General features: G+C 37.2%; 1 protein-coding gene across 1 annotated transcript in view; it reads left to right on the top strand.

Annotated features, from left to right (window-relative positions):
* The window catches only part of PDSS2 (decaprenyl diphosphate synthase subunit 2), a 122,659-nt gene that overhangs the window by 37,557 nt on the left and 70,836 nt on the right, over window positions 1-14,266 (top strand). Inside the window, exon 2 of the mRNA XM_075046716.1 lies at window positions 9,993-10,124. Within this exon, the coding sequence (XP_074902817.1) occupies window positions 9,993-10,124 (132 nt within the window). The remainder of the gene's footprint in view (window positions 1-9,992; window positions 10,125-14,266) is intronic.

Below are 14,266 nucleotides of genomic sequence, written 5' to 3'. Positions count from 1 at the left end.
TAATTTGTAGTCTGGTTAGAACACAGGTGATACTTTGATCTAAAACGTGTAATTTGGGCTCCTGACATGCAGTCATTACACCTGATGGGAGTTCTGCTTCTGCTTTTCCTCTTCTTTTTTTTTTCCTGATTTATGGCATGAAACATATTAAACAGCTAAAACAGTGGAGGAATAAGCTGCGTGCAATGGCAAAAATCTATGTTAGCTTGCGCTGCTAGTAGTGCTTCAGACTTTTCCAGAGAGGTACCAAATCAAATTCTTTTGATACTTCCAGCCATCTATGAAATAAGAACACTTGTATGTACAAGTGTGCCATAGCTACAACTGAAAGATTAAAATGTAAAGATTTTTTTAAATTATTATTATTATTTACAAATCACCTGCAAGAATAACCTCTGCTTATTATGGCATAATGAAGGTGAGTTTACAGTTTGCTGCATCTTCTCTGAATAATTCCAAATGTAATACAACAAAAACGTAATTCTAAAGTACGCTTTAATACCAGTGGGTGTAAATATAGTCACATTTCTATTTCCTGTTCGAATTCATTATTTTAATCCCTGTCAGATTCATATTTGTGGTACTAATGTACCCTGCATGGCAAGTGCTGAGAAAACATTTATAAAAAGCTTTGCCAAGGAAATCTGACTATATAGACTACAGTGACTTTACTGTTGAGAATCTTCATGTGTTTATGGAAAAAAGGTACTAGTTAAGCAAGTCTGATTTGTAGATTTTTGTTGCTCAAATACCCAAATTACTTAATAATTCTAATACATGAGATAGGGTAGTACAGCAGTTCTATTGATATATTGGCAAAGAAACAAACATGACCGGTCTTTACCATCTGTTTATAATGCTATATAAAGAAGACCTTACTGGTTGCCATGGAAACCAGCACTTCCAAAACCACAAGTGTTTGCTTAAAATCTCAAGCCTTCTAAAGTCTTGTCTTTTCTGAGGGTAAAAGAATAGAAAATCTCTAAAGTTTTCCAGTGTTTTTATTTTTTTTTCTAACGGTTGCTTCACTGTAAAATGCTTTCAGTATTTTGTGCTGTATCTTCTTTCATGACTTCATAAATTTAAAGCATACCGCTGGTAACTTAATGAGCTTATTTGATGCTTAGCAATGATGCAGGAAAAGGGGGCAGAGATTTGTTGGGGTTTATGTTCATCTTTGTAAAAGGCGAACAAGCCTGATTGTGATACTGACACAGCAGAGTGAGAACTATGGAATTTGGGTGGAGGTCACATTGAAAATACTTCTTACCTGAGTAAAAACCCAGATTCGTCTTAATTCTCAGAGTCAGCCACCTGGGTCTCACTGAAAAGACTCTCTAGAATCAGTAATCTAGAGAAGAACATCAAATGAAGATAATACTGGTAAGAGTTATGGTCTAGGTTTGTCTGCATTCTCCACTGTTGGCTTAAAATTGATTTTTTTTGATTTTTTTTTTTTTTTTTTAACTTGGAATAAACCATTGAAAAGCCCTCAGTATATAGTATTTAGAAGTATATACATTTGTCATAGTATCTGGGAGTATTTATATTTCTTCCCATTTGAGACTGTGTGTACATACTCCTGCCTTGCATTCTGTCCTAATTCTACACTGTGTTTTAAGGTGGGTTTTTTCCCCCACGAATTTACCAAAAAGCTTCTGCTGTGTATAACCACTTAACTCTAGTAGATAGTGACACATGTAGCGGTGCTGCCATTTGGAGTAATGGTGCTGCCTGGTTTTCAATCACTTAAAACAATTTCTATTTAAAAGGAAGATTTGTATTTACAGGACTCTTGGTGTGTATTTGGCTTAAGCTATTTACAGTACGTGAGAACAATCCATTGAAGCACAGAACTTAGAACCTCTTTTTCACGGCTAGTAAAGAGCCTTCAGTGTTTTTGAGGAATAAATATTTGTAATGAATTCATCTGAATAATGCTGAAGATCAGTTTGGTTATTTAGAAATATTGTTGAGTACAGAAGGTTAAAAGAACTTTTTCAATCATTCTGTAATGACAATACATATCTTAACATTTTTGCCTTTTCATGTTTCATCCATTTGTAAAACATGCTGTGAGCATTTTTAGCGTGAGATAATGGCCAGGAGTTGACCTATTTCATTGTTACATTTCCCTAGTAGAGTTTATTTAATGTGAAATACATTTTTATGACAGGCTTTACAATTACAATATTGCTGAAGTGACACTGGACCTCCAGAGGTGCCTGAATTCATTAGCCTTGTGAAGCTAATCATATTTCTGTCATTCACAGAAATCTTCCAAAATATTTGTATTGCTTTCACTAAGCAGAATATTCCTGTGTCTGAGAGTGCCTGTTTTCAAAAAGGTAGTCTTGTGCTTGAGTAGACCTGTTGATATTGGTCGACAGTGGGGTGCTAGACCTCCCACAAAGTTTAAATAAAGTCAATATTGATGGAGAAATCAGACACACCAAAATTAGGCTTCTGTCTAAGTATTTGTGGTTAGGAAAATAAGGGTGCCAGACCTGCAAGCTGCTGCTGGTCAGAGTAATTACACTCAGACACTAACTGCATTTTTTGGTATTAGCTTGCCTGCTATCCACATCACATTCCAATACCAAGCCAAACACTGACCAGGAAAAACAGCAGAGACTGGCAGTTGGTTTAAAAATACATTTTGGTGGTTTGTTTTCTGTGTGGTGTCTTGAGTGTCATCCTTAAGGTAGTCCTTTTTGCCCTGCCTGTACCACTCATAAGATCTGATGGGTAGAGGGTAGAATTATTTTTTTAGAATAAAAAAAAAAAATTCTGAATAATCAGTATCTTTGAGATAAATGTCTGATTATAGCTGCCCTTTATTTTTATAGTGTTTTTTTCGATGTCCATAGTAGGCTGTTTTCAGATCTTAAATGACCATGCAACCTAAAACCAGCTCTTTTGAAACTTTGGTTTCAAACTATTGCTGTGCGTCTTCATTCGAATGAAGAAGTTGGTGGTTCCCTTCTTCTTACCAAGCAAAACATTTTCCTCTTCATCCTCAGCTGGTCATAAGTTTTGCAGAAAAATGGGAGTTTAGAATGTTTTTTTGTGTTGCTTTTTTTTTTTTGAACAGCAACTCCTCCCATTCATCCTAGGGGAAGCAAGTACATCAAAAAACCTGTAAAATAATATGCAAGTATGTAGCTGATCATCATGGCAATAGTTCAAATAACCTCTGCCTTTGGGAAACCCAGTAAACCTAGTAGCAGTGGATGGTAGACTGATATGAGTGTCTAAATGGGGTTCTACAGGCTCCAGGGAAAACTACTTCTTTCAAGAATTTGAAGGCTGTATTGGTTTCTGGGAGCTGTAAATGCTCAAGTACAATGAACGGCAAGTACCCAGGGCCAAGTATCAGTGTTTGCTTTGCACCTGCCCAAAAATCTGCAGTTTCTTAAACTTCATCTTGATGATAAGATTTTATTTTTGTGGCATCTTGCCCATTTGAATCTCCACAACTTTATTTAACCTTCTGACTTTTATAGTTTCCTAGAAGGGTCCATCTTTTGTGATCATTGCTGTGTTTAAAAGGTTGTTGGAATTTTCTTCTTGAAAGTAGTACAATAGGTGGGATATATACTAAAGCCTGAGGAAATAGGCGCATGTAGCAACTCCAGAAAGAAATCAGTCTCTCTTCTGATATTGAAGGATGCTCTGACTTTTCCTAGAAATCCTTAAAAAAGTTATGTCCTAAGAGCAATGAAGTGATGAAAATTTGCATGGAATTTTTCACCTTTACTTAAGAAATGTTTCTCCACGTAAGCAAAATCCTGTGAAAACTGAGCAGCTATTTTCTACTCTCATGGAGTCACTCAGTTGGAGAGGACCTTGGGAGCTCTCCTCCAGGAGGTTCCTGTTCTACAAGGTATGCTACTGCAACCTTCTTCCAAGATAAAGCAATTAAAATCATCTTTGTGTTTCTATTCAGTTTAGATCTACAGATCTGGCTGTGGATGTTGGAATAGACCAGGATTTTTAATGTGTTTTGAAGATACATTGTGCAGAAGGGCATTTAATATATGCTTGAAACTTGAGTAGCAGGTGAAAATAAGTGACTATAGACTGCTGTTAGCATACACCAAATATATAAAATTGAGTGCTCTGAGTATTTAAATGTATGCATGTTTGAGTGTGGTCATATGGTAAATCCTATGATTCAGATAAGTGCATCTATAATGCAGCGGTTTAACATCCGTTTAAAAAATGAGTATGTCAGAGAGTTTTCTCTTATTTACTTCTGACAAGTCATTAATAAAGCAAATTGGATAAAAGCCCTGAGGCTGGTAGAACTCTTGCATTTCTAATAAAGAAGCTGACAGTCTTGCCGAATAGCTCCATGCCTCACCTCTAGCACTAGATATAGAATTGTCAGTTATAATTTATTTTGAAAAAGTATGGGGTTGTTTGGGGTTTTTTTAACAAAGGTACCTGCACCTGTAACCATGAGTGCTCAATCTATATTAAGCAAAATAGATATTACTTTCCCGAGATGTTACAGATTTAAAACTGTGTTTATATTGTCACATCTGGGATTGTCAGTTTGAATAGAGGGGATTCTGTTTCAGAACAGTTTGTATTTCAGCCTAAAACTAGCCTGTGTTTTCAATGACATTATCCTGGGCTTATAAATCTTCTTCACCAGCATAATTGATTTTGGTTGTGTTACAGACTTTACCAGCTGCTTTTTATTAGAGCAGTGCGAACAGGTCATTTTTAATTTTTTTTTCCCTCCTTTTGTTTGATATCTGAAGTGGGAAGGTAGAGGAGTGGCTGATCACGACCCCTGTCTCTCCCTGTTTTCTTTCCCCCTGTAGCTGAACGGAGCTTGTGTATGACCTGGAACAAAATGATTGATCTTGTCAGTGGGACACCTGCAATAAAATGCATGGAAAGGAAGGGCAAAATCGCCAGAGGAGGTGAGGAGGGCAGTGATCTGTTTGCTTCAGCCCCTACCATCGGGCCAGTGGCTGGAGCACACACCTGGGTGGTGGTGGAGGGGCTCCCGCTGGGATAACTGCTGAAAGGGCTCAAATCCAGCAGCTCTCGTTTGCTTCCATCATGAGCAGAACATTTGGGAAATACTAAAAACATCTGGCTGAGCATTTAACAACCCCTTTTTGATCCTTCCAAAATACCTTATCACGCCTGTTTTGATGGGAAATTTGTTCTGTATTCTTAGTTGTTAAATTTGAACTAGCACTACTACCCATAAGAATGCTTTCTTCTGCTACGCCCACTTGCAGAGTCAGTTGACTTCACAGTTGCCTGTGCTTTTTGTTTTTTTCCCCTCCCATTTGGTACCATGAAATTTCCCTCATGTCCATCTCTTCCTTACAGTAACTGTTGTCTTTGCCGTATTTCCTTTCTATTGTTTAAAACGTTTAATTTAATGAAAAAAGTGGTAAGAATATTAGCTGGTTTTGTCTCATGCAAATAATTTAAAATCTTTGCAGTATTTAAACAAGATATGAACAAAAATATGAATGGTGCTTGCAATAAATAGTCTTTTTTTTTGGTAATGTAAATTACTGATGGAGTTAAACCTGACAGTTACTGGAGGTTAATATTTTAACTGCAAAGTCTACTGAAATGGCTGCACATGTGGAGAAATACAGAAAGCATTAAGTGAAATGCTCATGTTTGCTTGATTTATTCTCTGCAGCAGACGGACTCTGGTAGTAGGAGGTGTAATTTGCAGCACATTAGCTATTAGCCAGTGTCATTGCTTGAGTGGGTGGTGTGAGTCTCTTGTGCCTGTACAGTGTCATACTGCGCATGTGTCAGAGCTAGGCACTTCTCCCCTGTGCTGTAACATGAATTTTTTCTGAACATTGTTCTGTGTTTAAAACTGTGAATCTGCCAGTTTTCCAATGGGTTATTCTGTCGCATGGATAATATCTGGAGTAAATGCTTTTTGATTTTTCTTTTTTGGGGGTGTTCCCCCCCCTTCTTTTTTTTTCCCCCAAAATTCTTAATGCTTTGCAAAACTGAATTGTAGAAGCATTTGACTTACCTACCTTTTTTGGTATGTGGTTCCCTGAGGATGAAGTATGTAATTTGCAAGATATGCAGCCTGTAACTTAGAGCAATCAAAATTGTGCTAATGTTTCTTTTTGGGGTACCTTATGCATGTATGTGTGGTGTTCAGCAGAGGTTTTCCAAAAGAGTCGCAGCTTGATGCATCTTTTTTGTGTGCACAATTTCACTTGGGTTGCTTTTAGTTCACTTTTTTCCCTAGAGGCACCTGTCTCCTGCCACATACCCATCAAGACTAATTGCACCATCTGGAAGACTTTTGTATAGCTGTTACTTGTGCAGAATATCTCTTGGGAGCTTAATTCAAAATGTGAATGTGACCCCTGAAGCCATGTCAAGTAGCTGCAGTAGTTTCTAGTGTCTAAAGGATGATCACCGTAGGCTTTATTTGTTTCAAGTCTAATGTGGTTTGCTTTAGTATGGATATGTGACATGGCAGTAACACAACTTCAGTCATGTTTTGAATGGAATTAGACTTTTGACTACTGATTTGGAAATTCATAGAAAATCCTGTCTAAAATTGCATCCAAACCATATGTAAAGTAGAGGCTATATGATTAGGTGTAGAAATGACAGACACGTTGCTCCTTATTGTTTCACTATTTGATTTTTGTGTCCTGTTCTTCCCCCCCCCCATCTGCACTTCTCATTAATAGTTTTCTGCTAAAAATGCAAGGCGTTCATTGCTAGTGGTGTTGCAAGCTCCCTGAACAGCTCTGAACACTTGTTTCTGTTATTGCTACAAAATTGTTCAAGTATTTTCAGCATAGGTAATTATTTTCTTCTGTTCCTCCCTTAGTCTGAATTAGGTAAAAGTGCTGTAGTGTTTCACTTCTAGTGGTATCTACCTAGGCAGTGGCTTATTTAAAGGCCAGTGCTTTATAATCCTGTGTTGAACACCTTTCTTCTCTATTTCTGTAATATCCTGTCCCTTGGTAAGCTGTAGAGCACTAGGCATGAAAAAACAAAGTGTTCTGATTGTTAAAAGTATCACTATAATTTGCTGTATTTTGTTTTTAAAAACAAAAAAAGTGTTATTCATTTCTTATGGGATCCTGCATTTAGTAAGGCACTCTGATTTTACCAGCATACATATGTGGAAAAAAGCAATTTTTTCCTAAAAACTCTTTTCTTCAAAAATAAGTTGTAAATAGTGTTGAGGGAAATATATTTGTATTTAGTTGCATGATCTGCGTAACTTGTGTGGTTGTGAGTAATGTGGTCAACTGACGTGCAAGCCAGAGAAGTACTTACACCACCACAAACAATCATGGATGCTGTGTACAGGATGTATACACACTATATATTATTCATTATATGTATTTTCTGTTTTTTCCTGCGTAGTTTAATGTTCGTTGTGGCTCTGACTTTGGAAATCTACAGAATTTTAAGTGTTTAACTCTTGGCTGCACTTTGTTGACTGCGTATTGGAACATGGTAAGAAAAAACATTTATTTGTGTGCTTGGTGAGAATAAAGGTACACAAGTTATAAATTCATAGAATGCTGAAGGCAAGCAGCTGTCCCTCCTTAAAATCCCTCGCTACCTGTACCTACTAAACAAAATGAAGGTTCACATTGCAGGACCAGAGTGTGCTCTCAGGGAGAGTTCTGAGCTGTGCAAGCTTTCCTGGGTTTGAGCGGTTGGGAAGTACTGCAGGACTGGTCTACAAAAGAAATCATTGTCTGCTCTGGAAGATACTATATATCTTCCTTTCAGTGGTTCTTATGCTGTTTTATTCAGGGTTTGTTTTGGTTGATTTTTTTAAAGGATCTTTGAGGATGGAAGAAGTGGGAGCTGGTGGCTCTGTGACATGGTTTCTCCTCAGGAAGTTATGTTTGAATCTTGTGTGGTAAATAGTAAAATCTGTGCTGAATGTCTTCCACTAAAATATTGATTACCCATGTTCTCCTAATTTTTAGAAACATTTAAATTGGTTTATTTTAAGATAGCTAGCAAGGTGATGTGTTAATTGCTATTTGCATTTTACTGCTCTGTTAAGAGAGACTAACATTTAATTGCATTACTGCAGATTAAGATCGGTGGCTAGTACTTGCTTTTGGCTGAATTTCAGCTTTGACTGTAAACGTTTGGTATCCACTTGGTTGTTAAAACCTCAACTTAGTTGAACCAAACTCTGTAACTGTCTGAAGCCATACACACTTGCACTCTCTTTTGGAAATTTGGTAGAAGACGATACCTTCTCTAACACCACAGCTGCCCATGTTGCTGAGCGTGTGGGGTACACCTCATCCTTAACTTGTCCTGGGTGGGCCAGCCTGTTAGTCTGCGGGTGAAGCAAAGGGGATGTGGGCAGATTAGAAAGGCACAGAACAAAAAGCCATGGCCTCGTTTGGCTCGTTAGACACCACCGGAGCTAAAAATATTGTGGGTCGTGGTAGAAAGCCGTACTGGCCTCCTCTTATTTTAATTGATAGTGTCATTTGTAGGATGTAGCTGCACTGAGTGTGAGCTCAGGGCTTCTTTGGAGGGGAATTATTAGCCTGGAATCAGTGCGGGTGTGGAGACCAAGCGCAGTAGCTGCCTAGCACCAGCTGCCTGGGGGGACCCACTCATTCTCCTACTGGAGCATGTAGTTTGGGCCATTCCCCCATCACTGTAGAACAGGCTGTAAGGACTCAAGAGAAAAGTCAACATTTGCAGTAGCACAGGAACTTTCACACATAAGGGTGCTATTTAAGTGATGATTTTCTTTTTTTTTTAATGTTTATGTGTCTGTGTACGTGAAATTAGTACACTTAAGATATTCTTGCATTATGACGTGGTGTAAATGTAATTTAAAAAATCCAGATGAAACTTTAGGTTGCATCCACTGTTTTCTTCATTCAAATGTATTTCCAAGATCAACATCTTAGATTTTCATTCAGATGTTTTAAAGACTGTTCTGTTTTGATTTCCTTCGGTGATTAGGGCTAAAATTATACTCTGGAATAAAATGAGTTGAAGTGCTTAGTAATCTGTGAAGTAGTTCTTTATATGATTTGTTTAACAAATGTTTAGATGATATTGGAGATACGGGCCCTTATTTATTGGAAATTAGTTTACGAATTTAATAGCATCTGGAATGTATTATCCTTTCTTCTAGCCATTTAGCCTTATTGATGAACATAGGAAGTAGAAAGCAGCTTGACCAGGACAGGAAGAATACAACTGGAGACATTGCAGTCAAAAAGGAAAGCTAAGCTTGCTTTAAAGCAAGTTAATTTCTGAGATGGTGTATCTACGTGGTCATTTAGAATTGTTTTCAACAGATATGTTTTGGGGGGCAGTTTCCTTCTGACCCCAAATTTAAAGATGCAGCATTTGAAACAGTTATTTTGTTTAAAACAACCCGTCTGTACTTCATTTATCTCTAACTTTTACTTTACGTCTTTCATCAGATTCTGCAAAGTCTATTCCTAATATACTTAGACATATTATATGTATTGCGCAATCTGGTCATAACCTCTCTGATGTAAACAGTTTTCTTTCAGCAGGTTATAGATTTTGGTTGTACCTTTCTTCCTTTCCCTTTCTTCTCTTGAAGTATGAGGCTTCTTTTGGTTTTTTTGTACTTCAGACAACAAACTGAAAGCTCTTACGTTCCTGTTACAGTGGATCACATTGAATTATTCTGAAATACTCCTTTCATGGCTTGACATGAAATGCAGGATATATGCTGCTCCTTGGAAATAAACAAGATTTAATCCTGAATACTTGCTTTTCTCTGCAATAGTAGTATTTCATTGTAAGTGTCAGGTAAAGGATGACAAAAGATCACGATTAATAATTGCAGCTTATTTCCATGCAAACATGAATATTAAAGACTTGAAATTATAGCAGCCTGACGTCTGAGCCTTTCTTTCCACTTTGATAGGACCAGTGAAAATGGATTGTGAAAACATGCCTTTTTTTTTTTTCTTTCCTTTTTGCAGGGGTTTTGTGTACGATAGCCGAAATAATTTACAGATGCGAGGTTTGGTCATATTGCTTGTTTCCAAAGCTGCTGGACCCAGCACGGCAGAACTCTCTTTCCAGCACAACATGGTCAGTGGAATTTATTCCAGGTATGTAGTAACTTTCTTTAGCAAGATACACCAAGGTACATTTGATGGGCAACTTCATGGTGGTATCAAAGCATCTTAAGTGGCCCGCTCAACTCTCAAGGAAAATTGGTACTTACCTAATCACAAAACTTTGTTCCTCAGGATTGTTGTAAGCTTTCCAAGGTGAAAACCATTTCCTACTCTTTGTATAGCTCTTATAATATCCATGCCAATATCTTAATTGTGGCTCTTGGGCACAACAAAATTAAAAACATTTGAATCAAGATAATTATTTGAAAGTTTATGTTAAGAGGTACTCGGAATCAAAAAAGTAAAGATGCTAGAAATTTTTTTTTTTAATAGAATATTTTCATTTTGAGTTTCTTGGGTGTTACTCAGGTACACCTACTTACTAGGAATTTCAGAGTCAGATTGCCAGTCTTGTGGAATACCAATTGGTTTTACTGAACAGATAAGTTTTGCTCTAGCCCCTTTGAATGATATTTTCCCATGAAAGAGCAGTGTAGAATAAAGTTTTTACCTTCCATGTGTCACAGCGAAGTTACTGAGCCTACCATTAAGGTTCCTCAGGCTCTCACTGAGATAATTCAGCTTCAAGTTCCTAAATATTTTTTTAAGTATTTCAAGTAAATTACTTAATACTAGTAACAACATTAATCAAAAATAGTGGTGGCTCTCCTTTGTATATTTGATAATTGACTGTTCCACTGAAATAATAAGTGAGATCTGGTTGAAAAATTGTAAAATTTGAATTTTTGAAATCCTTTTGAAAAGCTGTGAGTATTGCTTGGTTGAGGGAACAGACTCATATTTTCCATTAATTGTGTTTCTGACCACTGTGATGTATTAAATGGAGATGCACAAACTTAGTGACATGTTTGTATCCTGATTTGGTTTAGAAGTGCAGAGACAGAATTGTAAAATTGAAAAGACCAAACACATAAAGTTAAAATACATGTAATATCTTAAAATAACAGAGAAGAAAAATATGTATGAATGGGTACAGACAGAAATAACAATAAGTAAGAAAAAAGACAAGACTATAAAAGAGGCTTGTTATGGAGTGCTGTTTTGTCCCTTTAGCTGTTTAATTCCATTCTTGTTTTGTTTTGTCCTTAATGTCCCCTTAGGGTTGTAAAATTTTTATATTTATATGCAAATGATGCTGTATGAAAGCATAATTCTAGTTAGTTAATTATGGCACAGGAGGTATTTTAGTTTGTTTTGTAAATGATTAAAAAAGTTTACCTTAAGTATGCCTCGTAAAAGGAGAGAAAAAGCATTATTTTTTGATAACTAAGTTCTTGAGTATGATGATTCTGACCATGGAGGTAACGTTTGAGCATTTAAAGCTGCCGTTGGGAAGGTGACTAGTGGAAGTATTCATTAAGGAGCAAATAAGACCTTGAATTAATAATGAGCCATTTGGTGTAAATGGACATCATTGGAACTATGCCAGTTCAACCAGCTGAAAATCTAGCCTAATAATCTAAGTTTGAGCAAGTCAATAGCCATTATAATATCTAGTTCAGAGTTACAAAGGTACTCAAAAAATGAAGCAGTTTTGAATACACCCACACAGGTTCACTTAAGGTTCATTACTGTCTGCAAAAGTGATAGCTATGGAGTTGTTAATTTAAATGGATTTTCAATGACACTTTAAGCCTGTAGCATGGTGTAAATATGAGCAAACTGGTGCACGCTAGGAGAATGCCGTAGTGTTGTTTCATTTTGTGCCATAGTGGCCAGTTCTTGCCCTCTACTGAAGTCACTGTGGTCTTTGCCTTTGACTTTGGACCTCCTTTCTTTCTTTAAGGTACTTTTCCAAATACACTCTTAGATGTGAGTCTAATTTCTGATTTTGGTTTCTCCATTGTATAAAGCTAAGAGAACAGGCAACTTGTAAAATTGTGATCTTAAAGGGCTTTTGTGATTGTTTTATGTATTACAAATAGTGTTTTACAAACTGCTTTCTCCTGAATAAGAACAAAAGAAAATAGTTTTCGATTAGTACATTTTTTTGTCTGCTATCTTGGTTACAGTGTAATTATATATGGTGTGTATATTAGACATACATATCAAGGGCAAAGTATATCCTTCAGTGACATGAAGTGAAGAAATACCCTTAATCCTTTATTGTTCATATGTGTCTCCAGCTTTGGAAACAGATTCTTACAGATTTTCAGCTCAGCTGTAAACTATACAGCTCTTTTTGTTGCCATGCCATATAATTACTTCATCTTTATATATAATATTTTGCTGGAAATATTATTTCTGGCACTGTAATGAGCATCTTCATTGCCTGATACTTACGTGCTGTGAACGTTATATTGTGGACTATTAGCTGGGATATGGCTCACTTGATTTTTAGGGTACTTAGTAGTGATTAATTAATTGCATTCCTGAAATCTGAGCATGAGCTAAGTTGTTCCAGTACTTGTCAGCAATTGCACCAGTCCAGTCTTTCTTTTCCCACTGTTTGTGTTGGAACCAGCTGTTGTGCTCTCTTTAAATATTCAGTCCCACAGTGGATAGCCAGGTTACATCAGTCCGCTATATCTGGTACTACATTAAATGTAAAATCTGTGAGCAGGAAGATGTAACAGTGCAATAATTATTTAACTTAGAAAACCACAAAAAACCATGGTAGACTTTTTCATCCTGGAATCTGGCATGTTCTGCATAACCTCTTCTCCCTATTTCATATTCTTGAATCACAATATAAGCAAGCAATACAATAACTGTAATTAAAACAGAAATATACTGAGAGCTGAATTTGGACTAGCAAAAAAAAAAAATTTTATCCTATTCTCCTGTTCTCTAGATATGTCAATTCATGGGACAATTGACCTAAGTGTATAAAAATAGATTAGCTAGCTGCTTAGCTGGCATCTGTTTTTTTACTGGTACACAATGGAACTAAACTGATGCCTGCTACCAGAGAGCAATCTTTTCCAGAATAATGAAGATTACAATTTAGGTAGTTACAGGAACAGGGCTAGTGTAGTTATATGGTGCTACCTCTGGCCAGCATTGCCTCCAGCTTTAGCACTTCATAATTTGCGGGAGACGTGATCTGCCCGCATTAAGCTGGGGACATGGGGGGTCATTGTACGCAAGGATATCATAGTAACTGCTGGTTGCCTTATGAGCTATGCTGAAGATAAGGGGGGAAGTGTTATAAAAGCCTGCTTGGCATGCTTTACTTCGTACAGCCACCTCCCTTTCATGTTGCCAGCAACCTGACTTTATTCCTATTGGCAGGGAAAAGAACCTGGCTTTGCTTCCAGCTCAGCACCAGTGATCCTGAAAGAGGATGAAGAAGAGAAGTAGCAGCATGATAAACAGCTCTATTTCAGCTGCTGGACAGATTTCCTAAAGTTGAAACTTTCTGCTGGTCTCTTAGCCTTTAGGAAAATATTTCCTTGGCTACAGAAGCATTGCAAATGTAATGATGAAGTGCAGTGCTCACTACAGAGTATGCAAGCAGTATCATGTAAGGGTTGATGTCATTGCCTGTACTCAAGCAAAGCGTGCATCCCATATTGTCTGGAAACTCATTCCTACTGCTGTGCTGAAGAGAACGCAAAACTCGCTTTGGGTTTAGGCAGAACCTAAGTAATGATAATTTATCATGCTAATAGTATCAGAGAACACCTTAGATGTGACACAGGAGCCTAGAGCTTCATAAGAGCTTTGAGACACATTTCATAACTGTCGATTATACTAGAGTCTGACACTCCTCTCTGTGGCCTTCTTTCAGAGCAAAGCTCACTTGGATAGCCAAGTATGCAGCTTACTGTTCTTTTACTTTGCTGCTGGAAGTGAGGTTTTTAATTGAAGCTCCAGGATCCTGTGGTTTCTAAACACTTACAGCTTTATGCTTCATAGTTGGAGCTAGATTCTTACAGTTGAATATACCAAGACTGGCTTTGGTCCTCTCACTAAATACCCAAAGGGCTATCTTTTTCTGTTCAAGTCTGGCACTGTCAGACACTACTGGTTGGGGACTGAGGAATCTCCTTGGCTTTATAGTGAGTAATGAATTCTTGACATAGCCTCTAGATTGCAGTTTAAAATGCAAGTGACACCAGAAAATAAACTTATGTCATGTCTTCAGGCCTCGGTATCCTTGGCTCTAA

Source organism: Buteo buteo, chromosome 15 (genome assembly GCF_964188355.1).
Source record: "Buteo buteo chromosome 15, bButBut1.hap1.1, whole genome shotgun sequence".
Taxonomy (NCBI): Eukaryota; Metazoa; Chordata; class Aves; order Accipitriformes; family Accipitridae; genus Buteo; species Buteo buteo.
This window is presented reverse-complemented; position numbering and strand designations above follow the sequence as displayed.